The sequence below is a fragment of the Moschus berezovskii genome, chromosome 6 (assembly GCF_049115385.1).
Source record: "Moschus berezovskii isolate FMDL1 chromosome 6, NW_MosBer_1.0, whole genome shotgun sequence".
Taxonomy (NCBI): Eukaryota; Metazoa; Chordata; class Mammalia; order Artiodactyla; family Moschidae; genus Moschus; species Moschus berezovskii.
Window position 1 is genome coordinate 107431697 of NC_142465.1, and position 22633 is coordinate 107454329.

General features: G+C 47.1%; 1 protein-coding gene across 3 annotated transcripts; it reads right to left on the reverse strand.

The window, feature by feature from the left end:
* Positions 1–15850: 15850 nt before the first annotated feature.
* COPS7A (COP9 signalosome subunit 7A) lies at positions 15851–22433 on the reverse strand. Of its 3 annotated transcripts, none has more exons than XM_055394249.2 (8): positions 22294–22433; positions 21624–21828; positions 19657–19732; positions 19344–19432; positions 18056–18258; positions 17167–17272; positions 16852–17003; positions 15851–16704 (listed from the first exon to the last, which is right to left on the reverse strand). In XM_055394249.2, the coding sequence occupies exons 2-8, from the start codon at positions 21783–21785 to the stop codon at positions 16665–16667; spliced, it is 828 nt and encodes a 275-aa protein (XP_055250224.1). In that variant the 5' UTR covers positions 21786–21828; positions 22294–22433; the 3' UTR covers positions 15851–16664. The 3 variants fall into 3 exon arrangements, with proteins under 3 accessions (XP_055250224.1, XP_055250225.1, XP_055250223.1); XM_055394250.2 differs by having other exon boundaries at positions 22267–22372; XM_055394248.2 differs by having other exon boundaries at positions 22181–22321.
* Between the last annotated feature and the right edge of the window lie 200 nt (positions 22434–22633).

The following is a 22633-nucleotide window of genomic DNA, read 5'->3' on the forward strand; positions in this document are numbered from 1 at the left end:
GTCATCCAGGGTTTCACAAGCATTGCCATTTGGGTCCTGGCTTCAGACACATGAATAAATCAATTTTCACCCCTGCTCCCAGCTCCTGGGTGATGACCACCCTGAAAACCCAGCTCATATTTGCAAGGCCTGTGATGGTATTCTTCAGCTAAGATACATGGTGGGAAACTAGGCACTAGCAAACTTGAATGAAATGCCCTAAAACCAGCCCCCTGGCACTTTCCTGACCTGTCTGCCATGGCAGGTGAGGGTCAGGGAGCAGGAAAGCACGCAGGAGGAACGCTGATGTTTCATTTCCGGGTCAGCTCTTTGAAATGGCTCAGTCGCCATGACCCAGCCTCAACCTGCCAAGTGTCCGGAGGACGTGGCCAGACTCACTTGGACGATTTCCCCCACCCAAGAAAATGACAGGGTGGGAGAGTCTGAGACTTGGTGGGAGACTATGAATTAGAGAGAGGGGTGAAATTAGGAGTACAGACCGGCAGGAGCAAACCCGGGGGAAGAGCCTTCACCTCTCAGAGTCAGTGTCCTGCTTTGTAAAATGGACCTTTTTCCAGGCCCTGTTGGCAGTGAGGACATGGATTCATAGCTCAGAATTATGAGAGTGGGGTGCATGAGTACAGAGGACGCGTTTGACTCAGTGCATGAGACAGACGCCTGATTTTGCCCCTGTGACCCCGCCCCTGTCCTGTGGTGGCTCAGACAGTACAGAATCTGTCTGCAGTGCAGGAGACCCAGGTTCAATCTCTGGGTCGGGAAGATCCCTTGGAGAAGGAAATGGCAACTCACTCCAGTATTCTTGCCTGGAGAATCCCATGGACAGAGGAGCCTGGCGGGCTACAGTCCAGGGGGTTGCAAAGTCAGTCATAAGTTGCTCAGTCGTGTCTGACTCTTTGCAACCCCATGGACTGTAACCTACCAGGCTCCTCTGTCCATGGGATTCTCCAGGCAAGAATACTTGAGTGAGTTGCCATTTCCTTCTCCAGGAGATCTTCCCGACCCAGGGATTGAACCTGGGTCTCCCGCATTGTGGGCAGACGCTTTACCATCTGAGCCACCAGAGTCAGACACCACTAAATCACTGGTTTCTCCCAGTATCCAGCCCATTCTCCTCATCTGTTCTGTTACCTGCCACCTGGATAGCGTGCAGGGTCTGAACAATTATCCTCGAGATATCAGTTTTCTCTAGATGGAGACCAACCAAGTGTCTGAAGGTCTGAGGCTAGGACATCTGGACACAGGAAGCTAGGGGATGGGAGAGAAACGGGTGTGAGAAAGGGCCATGGAGTGGGGTTGAGTCTTTAAAAGAAGGAGCAGAAATACTGGGGGAAAGGTCAGGGTGACACTGATGTGGGAAATGGTTTGATGAAAGAAAACAGAGCTAGGGCTTCCCTGGTGGCTCAATGGTAGAGAACCCACCTGCCAATGCAGGACACACATTCGATCCCTAGTCCTGGAAGATCCCACATGCTGTGAATCAACTAAGCCCGTGTGCCACAACTTCTGAGCCTGCACTCTAGAGCCCAGAAACCGCAACTACTGAAGCCCAAGCATGCTAGAGCCCTTGTTCCACAACAAGAGAAGCCACCAGGATGAGAAGCCTCCACACTGCAACTGGAGAGTAGCCCCTGATCACCCCACCTAGAGAAAAAAGGCCCTCACAGCGACTAAGGCCCAACACAGCCAAAAATAAATAAATGTGTGCTAAGTCATTTCAGTTGTGTCCGACTCTTTGCAACCCCATGGACTGCCAGGCTCCTCCATCCATGGGAGTCTCCAGGCAAGAATACTGGAGTGGGTTGCCATGCCCTCCTCCAGGACATCTTCCCAACCCAGGGATCGAACCTGGGTCTCTTTCATCTCCTGAAGTGGCAGGCAGTTTCTTTACACTAGCACTATGTGGGAAGCCCTATAAAATTATTTTAAAAGTCGTATCTTTTAAAAAGAAAGAACAAAGAAAACAAAACTAGAGTCTAAGGAAACCACCGCTGAACTTACATAGCCTAGATTTGGAGTGGGGGCAATTCCCAATTCACAGGGAAGGTGGCACAGACCTCAATTCCAAGCAAAGCCAGTATACAAGTAACAGTTGTGGAGTTGAAAGAGACCTTTGAGATCACCTTCTCTGGATGTTCCCCAAAGTGGCAGCTGATCAGAACCACCACCCCAGACCCACTAAAACAGAATCTCAATGTTGAAGAGGATTCCAGTGCAGCCTAGCAACAATTACAGATGCCCTCCAAACCCCTGCTCCTGCTTCACTGCTTAAGTAACAGGTGACTTGTTGAACCCCGTACAACTACCTAGCAGAACTCAAGAGCCAGGACTCAAAGTCCAGACAGACACAAACCATACTAACATGCTACGTGGCATGATTCCCCACAGGGGTCATTTAAATAGAACGTTCCTTGATTTTTTTTTAATTTCAAATTTATAACATTTACCCAAGTCACAGCATAGTGTTTAAAATGATGGATGCCAGTGGCCCAGGATGTCTGGTTTATTTGTGCTGTTTTTTCAATATTTTTTAACATACAATAAAATTTCTGTGCATGGGTTCTATGAGTTTGTACACATGCAGACTTATGGAAACACCATCACTATCAGGATCAAAATAATTCCCTCACAGGACTTCCCTGGTGGTCCAGTGGTTAAGACTCCAAGCTTCCAGTGCAGGGGCCCTGGGTTCGATCCCTGGTCAGAGAACTAGATCCTGCAGGCTGCAACTAAGACCCGGCACAGTCAAATAAATACATACATAGATATTTCTAAAGAAAGTTGTCACCCCAAACCCTCTTCTGCTACTCCTTTGTGGCCACCCCCTTCCCCCAGTCCTAACCCTTGGCAACCACTGATGTGTTCATCACTGGTACAAATGTACCATTTCCAGAATGTCATATAATGAAATGATACACAGGCATACGTTGTTTTATTGTGCTTTGGTTTATTTACTTCGCCGCCGCTGCTGCCGCTAAGTCACTTCAGTCGTATCCAACTCTGTGCGACCCCATAGATGGCAGCCCACCAGGCCCCCCTGTCCCTGGGATTCTCCAGGCAAGAACACTGGAGTGGGTTGCCATTTTCTTCTCCAATGTGTGAAAGTGAAGTCGCTCAGTCATGTCCGACTCATAGCGACCCCATGGACTGCAGCCTACCAGGCTCCGCCATCCATGGGATTTTCTAGGCAAGAGTACTGGAGTGGCTTGCCATTGCCTTCTCCTATTTACTTCGCAGATTCTGTTTTTTTGTGGTGTTGTTTTTAACAAATTGAACATTTGTGGAAGCCCAGCACTGAGCACGGAGAAGGCCTAGAAAATCCCATGAATGGAGCAGCCTGGTAGGCTGCAGTCCATGGGGTCGCTAAGGGTCGGACACGACTGAGCGACTTCACTTTCACTTTTCACTTTCACACATTGGAGAAGGAAATGGCAACCCACTCCAGTGTTCTTGCTTGGAGAATCCCAGGGACAGGGGAGCCTGGTGGGCTTCCATCTATGGGGTCACACAGAGTTGTACACGACTGAAGTGACTTAGCAGCAGCAGCAGCAGCAGCACTGAGCAAGGCCATTGGTACCATTTTTTCTAACAGATTTTGCTCACTTCATGTCTCTATGCCGTGCTAAGTTGCTTCCATGTGCCCAACTCTTTGCGACCCTATTGACTGTAGCCTGCCAGGTGTCTCTGTCCATGGGATTCTCTAGGCAAGAATACTGGAGTGGATTGCCATGCCCTCCTCCAAGGAATCTTCCCGACTCAGGGATAGAAAATATGTCCCCTCTGGCTCCTGCATTGCAGGTAGATTCTTCACTGCCGAGCCACTGGAGAAGGTAATTCTGGCAACATTCAAACTTTCTCATTATCATTATATTTGCAAAGGTGATCTGTGGCCAGTGAGCTTTTTTAAGTCTTTATTGAACTTGTTACAATACTGTTTTTTCTTTATGTTTTGGTTTTTTGGCCAAGAGTCATGTGGGATCTTAGTTCCCCGACCAGGGATCAAACTCGCATCCCCTGCATTGGGAGGCAAAGTTTTAACCACTGGACCGCCTGGGAAGACCCTGATCAGTGATCTTTGATGTTACTGTTGCAAAGAGATTATGACTTGCTGGAGGCCCTGATGATGGTTAGGATTTTTCAGCGATGAAGCATTTTAAATTAAGGATGAAGCATTTCTAAATTAAGGTATGAAGCATTTTAAAAGAAAGCATTTTTAAATTAATTAATTTTTAGACATAATGCCAGTGCACATATAATAGACTATAGTATGGTGAAAACATAATTTTTATGTGCACTGGGAAACCAAAAAATTCATCTGACTCACTCCGGAACCAAACCAGCAATAAAGGTGTTGTTATGCTATGTAACCTTTAGAGAGTGACTCTTACACTCAGCATAAAGCCTTTAAGATGCACTCATGTTGTTATGTGTATTAATAGCTCACTCCTTCCTCCTGCCAAGTACTGTTTCACTGTGTGTTTATAGTTTGTTCATCCATTCATCTGTCAAAGAACATTCCAGTTGTTTCCAGTTTTGGGCAATTATGAATAGAACTGCCATAAAAAATCATGTACACGTGTGTGAACATGTTTTAGTTTCTTTAGGAGTGAAATGGCATGGGATTTCTAGGTCATATGCAAGTGCATATTTAACTTTGTGAGAAAATGCCAAACTGCTTCTCAGAGTGGCTAGACCATTTTGCAATCCCACCAGCCATGTAAGAAGAGTTCCAGTTGCTTTGTATCTTTGCCCGTAGCTGATATTGTCAGTTTCTATTTTATTTTACCCATTCTATTAGGTGTGCAGGTATTCTTTCATGCACAGTGAAACATTTATAAACATCTCATCATGGTTTTAATTTGTATTTCCCTGGTGATTAATGGTGTTGAACATCCTTTCATGTGCTTGTTTGTCATCATTATAACCTCTTTGATGAAGTGACTAAGGCTTTCAGCTCTTTTTTCAAAATTGAGTTGTTTTCGTACTGTTGAGTTTCAAGCTTTCCTTATGTATTCTATTTAGAAGTCTTTTGTTAGATAGGGATTTACAAGTACTTTCTCCCATTCTGTAGTTTGTTTTTTCCTCTTTTTGGTGTTGTCTTTTTCAAAGCAAAATTAAAAATTTTGATGAAGTCCAACTTCTCACTTTTTTTTTCTTTTATAAATCATGATCTTGGTGTCATACCCAGGAGCACTTTGCCGAACTCTTGGTATGTGACTAAGATTTTCTTCTGCTATTTTCTGAAAGCCTTCTGGTTGTACATTTGTATTTACATCTCTCTTCTTGGTTGCATTTTGGTAACTTGTGACTTTCAGAGTTGGTCTGATTCATCAAAGCGGTTGGATTTGTGTGTAGAACTATTTGTAGAGTTCCCTTACTAACCTTTAATCTTTGTGGGGTGTGCAGTGATATATCCTTTTATTCCTGATATTGGTTATCTATACTTTCTCTTTTTTTTTCTTTTTGTTCAGTATGGCTAGAGGTTTATCAATTTTATTGATCATTTCAAAGAATCAATGTTTGTTTCATTGTTTTTCCTTTTTTTTGATTTTCATATTTATTATTTTCTGCTCCTGGGTTTTCCTCCTACTTGCCTTTGTTCATCTTTATGTACCTTCTCAAGGTAGAGAAGTACAGATTGTTGACTTTAGACCTTTCTAACACAAGCATTTGATACTCTAATTTTTCCTGTAATCACTGCTTTAGTGATTACACATATTTTTAATATTTTATATTTTCCTTTAAGTTCACAATATTTCGTAATTTCTTTTGAGACTACCTTTGGACTCTGGGTTTAGAAGTGTGTTGTTTAATTTCCAAGTGTTTGGCAACTTCCTTTTTATCCTTCTGTTACTGATTTCTAGTTTTAATTATATTATGCTCAGAACATATACTTTGTATGACCTTTTAAATTTGTTAATTTTATGACCCAGGATATAATCTGTGTGCACTTGGAGAAAAAAAAAAGTATATTATACTATCTTGTGGGAGTGTTCTAGAAATTTTAATTAGTTTAATTAGTTCCCAGTGTTTGATGGCATCATTCAGTTCTATGAAGTGAAGTTGCTCAGTCGTGTCTGACTCTTTGTGACCCCACGGACTGTAGCCTACCAGGCTCCTCCATCCATGGGATTTCCCAGGCAAGAGTACTGGAGTGGGTTGCTATATACAGCTATATATTCACTGATTTTCTCTTTACTTGTTCCACTGATTACTGGAAGAGCAGTTTTGACTTTATTTATTTTTTTTTTTGCTGTAACTGTGGACTTGCCCATTTTCTCTTTGATATATATCAGTTTCTGCTTCATGTATTTTGAAGCTCTGTAGTTAGACACAGAGACATTTAGAATTATGTCTTCTTGGAAAACAACTTTTTATCATTGTTCTTCATCCCTGGTAATTTTCTTTGCTCTAAAGTTAATTTGTCTGATATTACTACAGCCACTTCATCTTTCTTTTGATTAGTATTTGCTTGGTACTTCTTTTCTCATCCTTTTATTGATTTTTTTAATATTTGTTCATTTAGTTAGCTGCACTGGGCCTTAGTTGCGGCATATGGGACCTCGTTCCCTGAACAGGGATTGACCCCGGGCAGTGGAAGCATAAATTATTAACCACTGGACACTAGGGAAGCACCTCTTCCTTTATTCTTGACATCTCAAGTCTCTTCTGTTACTTCTCTTCTGTCTCAAGATCACCCTTCAGCATTTTTTTTTTTACAGTAGATCTGATGGTAACAAATTCTCATACTTTTCCTCCACCCAAGAATGTCTTTATTCCATATTCATTCCTGAGTGATATTGTCACTGGATACAGAATTCTGAGTTGACAGTGTTCTTTCAGCACTTTAAGCACTCTTCCACTTTATTCTGGCTTCTGTAGCTGCTAATGAGAAATCTTCTGTAATCTGAGTCATTGTTTCTGATATATGTTTTTGTATATGAAATGTGTTGTCTTTCTCTGAATGGCCTTAGAGTGTTTTTCTGTCTTTAATTTTCAGCAATTTGATTATGATGTGTCTGGTCATGGATTTCTTTGAGTGTATCCTGTTTGCTATCACCAAGTTTCTTGAGTCTGTATGTTTATCTTTGAAGAAAGTAGGGAAAACCACTAGACCATTCAGGTATGACCTAAATCAAATCCCTTATGATTATACAGTGGAAGTGACAAATAGATTGAAGGGATTAGATCTGATCAACATGGAGAAGGGAATGGCAACCCACTCCAGTACTCTTGCCTGGAAAATCCCATGGATGGAGAAGCCTGGTAGGCTAAAATCCATGGGGTCACAAAGAGTTGGACACGACTGAGCGACTTCACTTTCTTTTATTATGATATGAGGTGTGCGGGTTGGAGGGAGTCCAACTTCATTCTTTTGCATGTGGATATCCAACTGTCCCGACACCATTCGTTTAAAAGACTATTCTTTCTGCTATTGAATTGTTCTGATACTATTTGAATATTTTTAATATAATTTTTGTTTCTATCACAAAGTAAAAAAAAAAAAAGATCTTATCGACAGAGTGCCTGAAGAACTATGGACAGAGTTTCATGACATTGTACAGGAGACAGGGATCAAGACCATCCCCAAGAATAAGAAATGCAAAAAGGCAAAATGGCTGTCTGAGGAGGCCTTACAAATAGCTGTGAAAAGAAGAGAAGCTAAAGGCAAAGGAGAAAAGGAAAGATGTACACATTTGAATGTGGAGTTCCAAAGAATAGCAAGGAGAGATAAGAAAGCCTTCCTCAGTGATCAATGCAAAGAACTAGAAGAAAACAACAGAATGGGAAAGACTAGAGATCTCTTCAAGGAAATTAGAGATACCAAGGAAACATTTCATGCAAAGATGGGCTCGATAAAGGACAGAAATGGTAGGGACCTAACAGAAGCAGAAGATATTAAGAAGAGGTGGCAAGAATACACAGAACTATACAAAAAAGATCTTCACGACAAAAAAGATAATCACAATGGTGTGATCACTCACCTAGAGCCAGACATCCTGGAATGTGAAGTCAAGTGGGCCTTAGGAAGCATCACTACAAACAAAGCTAGTGGGGGTGATGGAATTCCAGTTGAGCTATTTCAAATCTTATAATATGATACTGTGAAAGTGCTGCACTCAATATGCCAGCAAATTTGGAAAACTCAGCAGTGGCCACAGGACTGGAAAAGGTCAGTTTTCATTCCAATCCCAAAGAAAGGCAATGCCAAAGAATGCTCAAACTACCACACAATTGCACTCATCTCACATGCTAGTAAAGTAATGCTCAAAATTCTCCAAGCCAGGCTGCAACAGTACATGAACCATGAAATTCCTGATGTTCAAGCTTGTTTTAGAAAAGGCAGAGGAACCAGAGATCAAATTGCCAACATCCAATGGATCATCAAAAAAGCAAGAGGGTTCCAGAAAAACATCTACTTCTGCTTTATTGACTATGCCAAAGCCTTTTTTGACTGTGTGATCACAACAAACTGTGGAAAATTCTGAAAGAGATGGGAACACCTGATCACCTCACCTGCCTCTTGAGAAATCTGTATGCAGGTCAGGAAGCAACAGTTAAAACTGGACATGGAACAACAGACTGGTTCCAAATAAGGAAAGGAGTACGTCGAGGCTGTATATTGTCACCCTGCTTATTTAACTTATATGCAGAGTACATCATGAGAGATTCTGGGCTGGATGAAGCACAAGCTGGAATCAAGATTGCCGGGAGAAATATCAATAACCTCAGATATGCAGATGACACCACTCTTATGCAAAAAGTGAAGAAGAAAAAAAGAGACTCTTGATGAAAGTGAAAGAGGGGAGTGAAAAAGTTGGCTTAAAGCTCAACATTCAGAAAACTAAGATCACGGCATCTGGGCCCATCACTTCACGGCAAATAGATGGGGAAACAATGAAAACTGTGAAAGACTTTATTTTGGGGGGCTCCAAAATCACTGCAGATGGTGACTGCAGCCATGAAATTAAAAGACACTTACTCCTTGGAAGAAAAGTTACGACCAACCTAGATAGTATATTAAAAAGCAGAGACACTACTTTGCCAACAAAGGTCCATCTAGTCAAAACTATGGTTTTTCCAGTAGTCATGTATGAAGAATTGATGCTTTTGAACTGTGGTGTTGGAGAAGACTCTTGTGAGTCCCTTGGACAGCAAGGAGGTTCAACCTCTGAATCCTAAAGGAAATCAGTCCTGAATATTCATTGGAAGGACTGATGCTGAAGCTGAAACTCCAATACTTTGGCCACCTGAGGCAAAAATCTAACTCATTTGCAAAGCTCCTGATGCTGGGAAAGATTGAAGGCGGGAGGGTAAGGGGACGACAGAAGATGAGTCAGTCCATCACCGACTCGATGGACATGAGTTTGAGTAAACTCTGGGAGTTGGTTGTGGATAGTGAGGCCTGGCTGTAGTCCATGGGGTCGCAAAGAGTTGGACACAACTGAGCTGATGTTTATCTTTTGCCAATGATTTTTAGCTATGATTTCTTTTTTTTCTTAATATATATATTTTACTGAACTATAGTTGACTTCCAATGTTTCAGGTGCACAGCAAGGTGATTCAGTTATACATATACACATATTATTTTTTTAATATTTTTCCATTCTAATAATTTTTCTGTTCTACATTTTTCACCTCACCTTCTGAGAATCTGCTGACACAAATGTTAGACCCTTTAATATGGTTCGACAGGCCCTGAGGCTCTGGTGGGTTTGTTTGTTTGTTTTTATCTTTTTTCATCTGTTGTTTAGATTTCATAATTTTTTTTTGGCTGTGCCGCTCAGCTTGTGGGATCTTTGTTCCCTGATCAGGGATTGAACCCAGGCCCTGGCAGTGAAAGCTCACTGGACCACTAGTGAATTCCCAAAGATTGCATAATTTATGTTGATCTACCTTCAAATTCACACTTTTGTCTGTCATTTTCATTCTGCTATTAAAACCTACCCAGCAAAGATTTTATTTTGGTTATTCCTATTTTTCAGTTCTAAAATCTCCATTTACTTCTTCTTTGTACCTTTTACTTCTTTGCTGAAACTTTCTATTAATAAATTTTCATTTGTTTCAAGAGCATTCTCCCTTTCTTCTTCCAGTATAGTTATACTAACTGCTTTGGACTCTTTGCCTTCCAAAAACTCTGTCATCTCTGTCTTTTCCTAGAGAGCTCTTTGTATGCTGAGTAATTTCAGATCACACCCTGAAAGTTTGAATACAGTTTCAAGACTCTGGGTCTTATGAAAATACTAAAGAGAATATCTTCTGTTTCAGCAAGTGATCAACCAGGTTAGAGCCAGGCAGAAACCTGCCTTTTTTCTCACTGTGGTTCCAATGTCAATTTAATTTTCAGTTTGCAGTGCTATTTGGATCAGTCCTACATGTGTGCCACCCAGTGGCCAGTCAGACCTGGACAGTGGGTCAGATTCATGCTTGCACAGCTCAGAGGTGAGGCCAGGAGTTTGCACAGAGCTATCTGGGCTGCTCTCTTGATTTCTCTTTCTGTGACCTCCTGGTACTTTCTGGTTCTCTGGAGCTTCTCTTTCCAATCCTCTGGCCCAAAATTCAGAGTTTTAGTTTCTCTGCTCTGCTGGACATGTTTTGTTTTTTAACATTTATTTGGCTGAGCCAGGTCTTAGTTGTGGCACTTGCATCTTTAGTTGCAGCAAATAGGATCTAGTTCCCTATCCAGGGATCAAACTTCCATCCTTCTGTATTGGGGGTCTTAGCCACTGAACCACCAGGGAAGTCCCTCTGCTGGACATTTCTCACTATGTGTCTGGGTCAAGCAATAAGAGAAGAGAGAAAGGAAAAAGAAAGGCAGATTTGCTCCACATTTTTGTGACCAGAGCTCCAGTGGTCAGAGAGAAGGGTTCTCCTTCCCAGAGTTTCCAGTGTCTGCCCAGCCACCGCTGCTGTCACTGTGCTGCTGTAGCTACCGCCACCCTGGTGTCCCGTGGGGCTGGAGGGGAGAGGGAAAGAAAGAGGGGACTTCCCCCACTGTCAGAGCCCCTTTCTTAGATCTGCAGCAGAGGGCTCCAAGGGGAGCCTTTCAGCTCACACCAGATGTGCACTTCTGGGTTTGGGCTGCCTTTGAGTTCATTCCGGATGATACTGGAGGGGTGGGGGGAAAGGAAAACTCACCACTGCTTTAGTGGAACTTTGAATTCTGTTGTCTTTCTCCCAACTACCATTTACTTTTTGTTTGCTTGTTTGCTTTTTGGGTTTTTCTGGTTGCACTGTGTGGCTTGAAGGATCCCAGTCCCCAGGGATCCAACCCCAGGCCCTCAAGAGTGAAAGTGCATGGGTCCCAACCACTGGACCACCAGGGACGTCCCTGCTTTGTTTACTGTTCACCACAGATCTCAGATAACTTCTCTGTGCGTTCTGTCCAGGACTGTCAGAGGGACAGGGTGAGGTGAGCCTACTCCACTTAATCTGTGTGACCCTAGGCAGGTTAAGACGACTTCTCTGTACCAGGTCCGTCATCTTTAGAAGCGGATGGTAGTGATATTAACCTCAGAAGGTTATTGTATTAAATGAGTTTATATCCATAAGGCACTAAGAGTGCTTGATCACAGTAAGAGCTTAATAAATATTATTAACAGTACTTAATAATAAATACTATTTTTCATTAACAATTATTATAGAAAGATTGGAAAATAGAGATGGGAAAAAGGATGAAAGTCACCCAAAATCCCAATGCCCAGAAGTATAATATATGCATTATGATTTGTATTATTTCAGATTTTTCAGTCAAGATATATTTATTAATTGATTGGATACATGAACAATTAGTAGAAGCATAGAACTGTATTCCCTGTCCTGTTCCCCAAACAACACATTTCACTTTAGGGAGGCAAAGCAGGTCACAGGAAGAAAACTTTCCAGCTCTCCGCCTTCTTTCCACAACTCCTCCCACTCAGAATGCTCATCCTCCCCTTTATCAGGTTAACCGCTACTTGGGTATCTAGTTTCAATTTAAAGGTCACATCCTCGTAGGAGGCTTCCCTGACCCCAGATGAGAAGTAGATTCTCTGGTAAGAGCTTTTGTGTCACCCTATACTTCTTAGTATTTAGTGAAGTCGCTCAGTCGTGTCCGACCCTTAGCGACCCCATGGACTGCAGCCTACCAGGCTCCTCCATCCATGGGATTTTCTAGGCAAGAGTACTGGAGTGGCTTGCCATTGCCTTCTTAGTACTTACCACACACTTAATTATGTAACCATATAGTTAAGAACCTCCAAGGACAGACAAGTTCTGTACTCAAAAGAGTTTCACATTTGCTCATTTTTCTCTCCCAGATGGTGCCCCTGGCCTCCCCACCCATCCTCCAAGGCCCTATGGTTGAAGCCTTTTCAGCTGATCCAAGGAGGCACTAATCTGGGCAAGTCTGCTTTCATAAATGGGCCATCACAGCTCCGAGCTGAGTCAATGAGCAGTGAAGTCCCATTTTCCAGTCCAACAGGGGTGCGAGTCGGGTCCAGCAATATGCATTTTCAAAAGCTCCCCTGATGATTCTGATGCTGGTGGACCAAAAAAACACTGCTTGTGGTAGGACACCTCCGACACGTCTTCCAAAGATCCTTGCCTTCTAACAATCACTAGGCTGGACCTGGTAACTGGTAAATGACGGGATGTTCCTTCCCAATTAGGTTACAGAAGACTGGGCTTTCACCTTGCTGAGGTGGTCTCTGACTCTTGCTCTGATGAAGAGGGCAGCCTCTGACCTACAGTCAGCCAAGGAGTGAGGACCTCACCCTGACCAACCAGAGGTAGGGAATCCTGCCCACAATCACTGGCTATGCCCGGAAGTAAGCCCCACCCACTGGCACCCTGAGCTGAGACACCCTCACTCACACCCTGTGGTAGCCTTGGAAGCGACCCTGAAAACTCAGCAGAAAACTGTAGTGCTGAGTTGTGCAGATTTCCGGGCCATAGAAACCGAGATAATAACTGTGTGTTGTTTTAAGCCACTAGGTTTCAGGGTAATTTGTTACACAGCAACAGAGAACTCACTCACTGCCTAGACTTGCCCCGCTCAACTACTGTCTCTCCACCCATGTTGGAAGATGCACCTAAGCAGAGAATTTCTCACTTCTCTTTACTAGGATCTCATCAAATACGGGCTTCCCAGGTGGTGCCAGTGGTAAAGCATCTGCCTGCCAATGCAGGAGATGCAAGAGACATGGGTTTGAGAAGAGCAATCTGGGAGACCTGGGTCAGAAGATCCCCTGGAGAAGGAAATGGCAACCCACTCCAGTATTCTTGCCTGGAGAATCCCATGGACAGAGGAGCCTGGTGGGCTACAGTCCATGGGGTCAGAAAGAGTTGGACACGACTGAGCACGCATGCACACCAAATACTGACTGGAGACACTGTCCTTGCTTTTTGTGTATAAAGGTGCACCCCAGACCAAACGCACTCTTTATGTGCAGAGACTTTGGCTTAACCTTCTAAGAGTTACCTGTTTCATGTGTGTGAACTTTAATGCATGAAGGCAAGTTCTCTTTCTCCTCGTATCACGTGGCCCAGCCCTAAGCTCCTCTAGCTAGGGTTGCCATCGAGTTGGGATCAGCGTGTGAGAAGGTACAAGCGATGAGAATTTTTGGCTGGGAGAATTTTTCTGGAACCCTAGGCTTTGTTATACATGGACTCCCTAATGTGCTAAGTCACTTCAGTCCTTTCCGACTCTGTGATCCCATGGATTGTATCCCACCAGGCTCCTCTATCCATGGGATTCTCCAGGTAAGAATATTGGGATATTGGAGTAGGTTGCCATTTCCACCTCCAGGGGATCTTCCTAACCCGGGGATTGAACCTGCATCTCCTGTATTGGCAAGCAGGTTCTTTACCACTAGCGCCACGTCCGTCCGTTCCGTCGCTTAGTCGTGTCTGACTCTATGTGACCCCGTGGACTGTAGCCTACCAGGCTTCTCCGTCCATGGGATTCTCCAGACAAGAATACTGGAGTGGGTTACCGGTTCCTTCTCCAGGGGATCTTCCCGACCCAGGGATCGAACCCGGGTCTCCCGCATTGGAGGCAGACGCTTTTAACCTCTGAGCCAAGGAATCCGTAAATCTTGAACCAATTCCATGGTCAAAACAGTCCACAAATAATCCACTCCCCCATCTCCAAACCTTGGGAGGCAAGTGCCCTGTCTTTGTAAGTCAAAGACAAACTGCATTTGCATGTCCTTGAGGCTGTGAATGGCCCCTTCTCCCTCTGGGTATAGGACCTGGCAGTCCAAGACCACCCACATCAGACCCTAGAGCCACTCACTGAAGGTTGAAACTGCAGGGATCAGGGCAGTTATGGAATCATAGCTGGAGGCAGCTTACAGGAAAATGAGATATTCAAGTTCAAGGAAAAAGTGCGATATGGGCAGAGGGAGGGGACACAGGCTCAGAGCACCAGGAGTTAGTGACTTCTACAGAAGTGGACACTGTGGGAGGACAGAGGGATTTATTTCAAAGGTAAAGACTTGAATCAAGATGCGAAAGTCTCAATAGACTCCAATACTTTGGCTACCTGATGCGAAGAGCCAACTCACTGGAAAAGTTTACCCTAATGCCAGGAAAGATTGAGGACAGAAAGGGGCGACAGAGGATGAACTGGTTGGATGGCATCATTGACTCAGTGGATACGAGTTTGAGCAAACTCTGGGAGATAGTGAAGGACAGGGGAGCCTGGTGTGCTACAGGCTATGGGGTCACAGAATCAACTAGCGACTGAAGAAAAAGCTAGTCTAGACCAAAGCTAAAATGAGAGGCCAAGAGTGTCAACTGCGAAGACGGCTCAGTAAGTCTCCACTGCCCCTCAAGACAAAAGACTCACCCAGCCCACTTTTAACCAAAATTCTCGGGATCCACCCCTACTTCCAATTCTATTTCAACTGATACTTTAAACCAGTAAAGGATGGTCTCCCCCTAGAGGACAGCACAAGCTAGGCAGAGCAGCTCAGTCAACACGGGGACCCTCAGGAGGCAACTGCCTCTCATGCAAGTGGGAGACCAACTGTCCCTTACACGAGCACCCCAAGTTTAGGGTGTGCATGGTAGTGCACTGAGCCCAGGGGACCAAACCTCCCAGCACACCTCTCAAATGCTGTGCATGGACAGGGGACAGGAGCCCAACTATGGCTTCTTACTGAGACCTGAGAGTCCTGTGTGATTTGTTTTCATTTCCTTATATTTGGCTGTGCTGGGTCTTCACTGTTGCTCAGGCTGTTTGGGGGTTACTATAGTTGTGGTGTGTGGGCTTCTCATTGCGCTGGCTTCTCTTGTTGCGGAGCACAGGCTCTAGGGTGCACAGGCTTCAGTAGTTGTGGCAGGTGGGCTCAGAAGTTGCAGCTTCCGGGCTCTAGAGCATGGAGTTGGTAGCTGTGGTGCATGGGCTTAGCTGCTCTGTGGCCTGTGGGATCTGCCCAATCACGGATCGAACCTGTGTCTCCCGCATTGGCAGGCGGATTCTCTACCACTGAGCCACCAGGGAAGCCCTCCTGTGTGGTTTTGATGAAAAATCGAAGTTTACTATCAACTCTTCCCCTACAGTTCTATGAGGTGGACGTAAAGAGGCGGAGTTCCCTGAGAGCAGGCACAGTGACCGTCATTTTGCATCTCCAGCCGAGCACACGCTGGTACTCAGCAAGCACTCTTGGCTCCTGAATGAATGCCGACACACTGAGCAATCTGTCCAAAGTCCTAGGATCTAGGTCTCCAGGCACCCGGTAGGCTTCGGAATAGTACCTGGTTCTCTTGTTTTTCTGGCACTTCGCTGTAGAGTGGGCTGGGAAAGAGCCTTCTTTGCATCCACAAATACCAAAGACAGAAGACACCCCGTGCAGGGCTGGTGAGATAGTTTGAAGATAGACTTCTCATAGATTTATTTCTGTGTCATGTTATATATAGATTTATGTATATATACTCTTTTTATACAATCTATATCCCTCCCATTCCCCACCAAACTCACAAGAGGAAGTATAAATCTTTCCAGGATGGCCGTCAGGCTTTTGAGGACAGCCAGGGCCAAGAAAGAACCATCTCATGACAGCTTGAGAACAGCTGTCTTGAGGCTCTGGGGTCACTGGAGCAGCAGTGCTCCCAGGACCCGACACAGGGAGAGAGGATGGGAACGGCTGCAGAGGGACAAGATTCTAGGCTGCGAGTGTCCAGAGACTCCTAGAATGGCAGGCTGGCTCCCAGAGCTCTCGGCGTGGGAGTAAAGGTGGGAGCCCTATGGCTCTTTGGATGCTGCCTGAACAGGCTGGGGGGTGGCGGCAGGTGGGGAGAGGCATGCAAGGCGTGGGCAGCAGGAAAGGAACTTGGGGGGTGTAATCTGCGGATGGTGGCGTGTAGTGAACGGGGGCAGATGCTGGGTCCTAAAGAAACAGGGCGAAGAGCACGGCGGGGAGGAGGAGGGGACAATGGAACACCTAAGAAAGTCATGTGAAACAGAAAGTACCAACAAAACCATGACTTGTACTTCCCTCCTCCCTGGAGGAGGTGTGGCCTATGGTCGGGGGTAGGGGAGCAGGGACGGGAGCCGGCAGGGCTAGGGGTCAGGAACCTAGATTATCAGCTGGCCAGGGGCACAGGAGGGCTGAGGACTCCTACGGGGCGGGCGGGTGGGCAGTGAGAACCCCACATCCCGAGAAGAAATGACAGTCCTTTCAGTTCGACTTGGACCAAATCTTGGCGCTCCCTCGGAGCCTGGCAAGGGGGAAAGAGAGACAGGGGGGGCTGTAGGGAACCACTAGGCACTGCAACCCCCCATTCCTGACCCCAGTAAGTGTCTGAAGGGATGAGGGAGGCAGGAGCAGGCAGCCTGGACTTGAGTGGCCCCCCACACCCGCTCACCCCTTGCCCTTGGAGGCTTTTTTGCTGGGCTGGCGCTGGTTGGTGCCTGGGGCCGGCTCCCTCAGCTCAGTCAGGTGCTGCTCGGGGTCCTGAGATGTGGCCGCAGCTGCCGCGGCTGTTGTAACCTTAATGGTTTTCTTCAGGTTGGCGACCTACCCGGAGGAAAGGAATAGGGGGAAACAAGGAAGGTTCCAGACCCGGCCGTCCCTGCCCACCTGGTCTGTCTCCACCGCCACCGTCCAAACCCCTCTGCCCGGGACAAGCGGGCTGGGCCGGAGGAGCTGGGTCCGGCCGACTGGCCCCCCAACCACTCACCTCACTCTCGATCTGCTGCTTCAGGCCCAGCTGCTGCTCCTTGAGCTGGTTGGCCCGGCTCACCTGCTCCTCGATGCCTGACAGCACCGCCTCGCACCCCGCGCACCTGTGGGGATTGGCAGGGAGGCGGTCAGCGTGGGAGGGACCACAGATTCACGAAGAAAAGGCTCAGGGAGACCCCTCGGTCCTGGTGTCGGGAACCCTGTCTGAGCGAGAAGCTTCGCCAGGGTACCTGGAGACCGCCTGGGACAAAATTCCCAGGACAGAAGGACACTCAGGGAGGACAAGGGAGGAGACAGGAAGTGCCTGGAGTGATGCTCAAGACAGGGAAGGGAAAGTGCTAGTCGCTCAGTCGTGTCCAAGTCTTTGCGACCCTATGGACTGTAGCCCACCAGGCTCCTCTGTCCATGGGATTCTCCAGGCAAGAATACTGGAGTGGGTTGCCATTCCCTTCTCCAGGGGATCTTCCCAACCCAGGGATCAAACCTGGGTCTTCTGCATTGCAGGCAGGTTCTTTACCTGCCATGGAAGCTCCCCCTAAATGGGAGTAGGAGCTAAAAAAGAAACAGGGTGGGAAAGGTTACAAATGAAAAAAGGAAGGCACATTAACAAACTCAAGTCAGACAAGAACACAGAGAAAACGTGGGAGAGGCCAGTGGCCTGTGGACAGTGCTGGTCACGGATCGGGGGAGCTGCATCCAGCCTGAGATGGGTGACCCACCCCCCAGGGGACTACCACTCAAGGTTACCACCCCCGCCCACACAAGGTACTCCAGGCATGCTTCTCCCGCCAGCCCCCACCCCTCCTCCTTCCCTTCGGAAGTCTCACCCTCTGCCCTGCCCAGCCTTCCTCCCTCTCCAAAGCACCCCTCCCTTTCTGGGGTCTCACCACTCCTGCAGGGTCCGGGCGATGGCACTGAGGTCCTGGCGCTGGATGTCCCGCCCAATGCTGTAGTCAACCTCCAGCCGCTGGTGGCGCTGGTCCAGGGAGCCGCGCAGCACGTCGGCGTACACGGCCTCGATGACCAGGTCTTCTAGCTGCCTCACGTTGCGCAGGGCCAGCGCCTCCAGCAGCACTGCATAGGGGATACACTGCGGCCCCAGGGTGGTGGGGTCTGTGTGGGGCCGTGGCAGTGACGGGCTTCCAAGACCCCCTTCTCTCCATCCCCCTGCCCACCCTCCACTCCTACTCCTGATCACCTCCTCTAAGAGGCTGGTTCTAGAGCAACATAAATAAAAAGTATCCCCACCTGAAAAATAACAGGGTGAGAAGGACAATCTTAAATAAAAGACATACGCCTCCTTGGACTTCCCAGGTGGTGCTAGTGGTAAAGAACCCGCCAGCCAATGCAGGAGACATAAGAGACCTGGGTTCGATCTCTGGCTCGGGAGGATCCTCTGGAGGAGGGCATGGCAACCTACTCCAGTACTCTTGCCTGGAGAATCCCATGGACAGTGGAACCTGGTGGGCTACGGTCCAAGGGATCACAAAGAGCCTGACGTGACTGAAGTGACTTAGCACATAAGCAGGCTCCCTGAGTCCCCTCCCGCCCCCACCACAGGGGGACATCTGCCTAAATGTCCATCCTCCAGCTCAGCTCAGGACAGCACACGGGCTGGTGAAGATGAGCCTGACATCACGGGAGGATGTGGTGTGGGGAGGTCTGGAGCTACTCCATCTACTTCCAAAGAGGCATCTCACAAGAGACAGCCTGATTTAAGTAAAACCATGAGCATGATGGAAAGTGAGGTAACAACTGGGAGATGCAGATGGGTGGGGGGACAGTCAAAAACAGGACCCAGCAGGGAATACAAATGTGTAAACACTTCTGAGTTATAGATTTCTTTTTGGTCACATGGTACAGCTTGCAGGATCTTAGGGGAGGAGGGGGCTGTTGCAGGACACAGCCAGCAGCATCCATGTTGCTATTCTGAATCCAAATGCAAAAGGTGTTTTACTTAGAACCTGAGTTGGTTGAAAAGCAAAAGAGAAAACTGGCAGAATCACATTCAGCCCCAAAGGCCGAAGGTAATGGAATTCAGATGTGGGCCCTGGAGGATCGTTGCGGGAGGCAAGAAGCAGCAACATGGTGACTGTTCCCTTCCGATGGACGCTCGAGAAGAGACATATAGAAAGGTGTTCCGTGACTCAGGACCCGGTAGGGACTGTCACTCACCTTGACTTTGGCAGCCAAGGTGACAACCGATAGGTGTCGAAGCTTATTCTTCTGAGCCTCTGTGAGTGGGGGAAGATTCCGGGCTTCGGCTAGAAAAAAATAAAGTGTAGGAAATCCTGATTTGCACTTTTGTGGGAAGTTCTAACCTCCTTCCTTTTTTTTTTTTTTAGTTTTCCATGCCAATTCAGGTCTTGACCCTGACCCTGTGTACCCAAGGGATCTAAGTCAGGTACCCCAGGAATGTCTTCTAAGTCCCTCTGTAAACTGCTCCTCTCCCACCTCTAGTCTCCAGAGCTCCAACCCCTCCGGTTACCTAAGTAGTCAGCATACGTCCCATAAGCAAACACCGTGAGCAGCCGGAAGGTGGAAGCGAAGTCACTCTCAGCCAGCTGCGGGAACATGAGGGGAGAGAAGCAGTGACAGGAAGGGCCTCTCTCTCCACCCTCCAGACTCTGACTGTTTGAACTCCAATCTCCAGGCCCAGCTTTCCCCTCCAACATTAGCTCTCCCAGCTCACCAGAAGGAATTCTCTGCCTCTGATTGCTCTCCCTGAGGAAGCCTCATTTTCACCTCCAGGCCTTTGTTGATTCTGTCCCCCGGACCCACAACACCCTCTTCCTCCATCTGCCTAACTCCTACCCTAAAGTCAGAGTTAAAAACTTTTGTAGTGTTTAGTTATCTAACACATTTCACACACACAGACCCCGAACATTACAAACTGTGTTGTTTCAATCTTAGAGTATATTTAGTATTTCTGAATTTGAATAGCTTTAGAGAATCTGCTGTACTCCCCAATTCACCAAGGATTTCTGCCTTGGCCTCACTCCCTTGACAGCTGCAGGATCTGGGCAGGCATTGGGAGGTGCCTCTGCTTCAGACTGGCCTCAGCTGGGAGTGTGCATCACCCAAGCCAGTCCACCCATACCTCCTCTCCTACCACTGATGACCCACTTAGTCCATCAAAGACCACCTAATGCTGTTACCTAACAATGTCTTTCTTTTCAACAAGATCACAGAGCTGGTTCCTGCTATCCCACTCAGGTCTAGCAGAAACGTGCATGTACTTGGCTCTGCTGATAAATACTTGCTAAATAAATGATTTATACATGGATATTCATTCATCTTATCCCTGCAACTGGAATGTACATTTCAGAAGGGGAGTCCTGTGGCTTGTACTTTTCTGGTATTCCCAGATGACTAGCAGAGTGCTAAACAGGCACCTGAAACCTACCTCTTTTCCTTCCCCTTGATTCTCTTTGATTCCACTGCAGAGGAAAGCAGGGAAAGAAGGCAGCCAGTTTTCTTTGGACAAGGATCCCGAAAGGTTAACTGCATTGACTCAATCACTGGCCCTCAAAAAATTTACTCAGAGTTCACCCACCTACCATAGTAGGTAGTATTTCAGAACTTGGGCTGGTGCCATACATCTTGGTAACCTACTCACTCTGGACTTTAAACTCTTAACTCTATCACTTCTGTGTGAACAGTTCTCTCTCCTGTGTTCCTAGCATCTTACTGTGTGTCTTGAAGAAAAAGATAACTTCTACCTTAGCTAACTTAAGTGAATTTGCGTATGCTGTAAAGGGAAGAGAACCGGTCATGACAATTTCACATTTATTCCATTTGTACCAGACTTTACACTTTCGCATAATCTCATCTGATTTCTACGACACTGAGGGGCAGTAACATGTCCATTTTGTTTTGTTTTTGTGGCCATATCATGTGGCATGTTGGATCTTAGTTTCCCCACCTGGGATCAAACCTCCACCCCCTGCATTAGAAGGTGGAGTCTTAACCACTGGACTGCCAGGGAAGCCCCCATGTCCATTTTTTAAAAAGGAAAAGTAGGTCCTAAAATAAAAGTGACCTGATTAAGGTAACAGGCTTCCCTGGTGGCTCAAACAGTAAAAAAATCTGCCAGCAATGCAGGAGACCCAGGTTTGATCCCTGCGTGGGGAAGATCCGCTGGAGTAGGAAATGGCAACCTATGCCAGTATCCTTGAATGGAGAATCCCATGGACAGAGGAGCCTGGTGGGCTACAGTCCATGGGGTCACAACGAGTCAGACACGACAGAGCAACTAACACACACTACAATCAAGGTAATATGACTATTAAGAGCTATGACATTGATGGAGACAGGCTGGAATCAGGTCTCCTATTCTGAATCACAAGCTCTTATTCAGCTGAATGGTTATGGGGCTGCAAAATGAGCCTTGTCCACCCATTCTCAGTCTTCAGTCCCAAGCCTCCTTGGGAGCTATCCAGGTCAGGAACCCACCTCTCTAACATTAGGCATATCCAGCAGTTCCCCAAACACGTAGACACCAGGGGCCTCCAGCACCTGGTGGATGAGTGTGGCCAGCGCTGCCCCCTTGGCGGACTTGGCCAGGAGCAGAAATTGCTCCTGGTTCTGCCCTGTCACCTTGACCTCGGCACTCATGTTGGCGCTGAGCTGGGGGGACCTGGGCTCAGGAAGTCTGGAGCTGCAAGAAAAGAGGATGGGAAGCTGGAGGTTTCTGAACTGGGGAAGCTGGAAAGCATAAGGCCTAGGGGCTGGACTGCAGAGGCACTGAGCCACTTTGTAACCACAGTGTAACCCTCGTATCTTAGGAATCCTAAGATCAGCCACTTCGATGACACCCTGGCTGATACTGCGTTGTCACGCCCACCTCCCCCATGCCTGAGCCTATTCCCAAATCCCACCACGTGCACCCCATGAACTCCAAGGCACAAGTCTCAGTGGGGGATGGGATGTCACACAGTGTCCACCCCAAAGACGACGCTCCCCCAAGTATCAACTGTGCCCCGCAGGTGCCCCACACCACGTGACCTCACCCTAGCGATCCTTTCACGTGGCTCCGCCCCCTCCCTTAAAGAGGCCGCCGAGGGACCGTGGGCTCCCGCCGGCTACCCCGTCGTACTCTGGGTCAGACTCTGCGGGCCGCTACCTGGAAGCTCCGTCTTCCAGCGCACCGGGCGGGGCCACCGCTCCGTCACCTCCGGCAGCTGTTCTCAGCTTTTCCTGCCACCTCCCTGTAGGGTCACTCTGGCCCCTAAACTCTATGGTTGGCTTCCGTCCGTACTTCCGCTCTTATGGGGCGGATTTCGGGCGCAACATGCCCCGCCCTCGCCTCTGATTGCTGAAGCTCCCGAGAGCGACGCAGGCATTCTGCTCTCTGATTGGCTGTTGAGGAAAGACTGATGAGCGGCTTTTTTTCCTGCTTTGTTTCAATAAAACTTTATTGTTGGTCGGGTGCTAGACGCTAGATGAGGAGGGGGCGCCTTGTC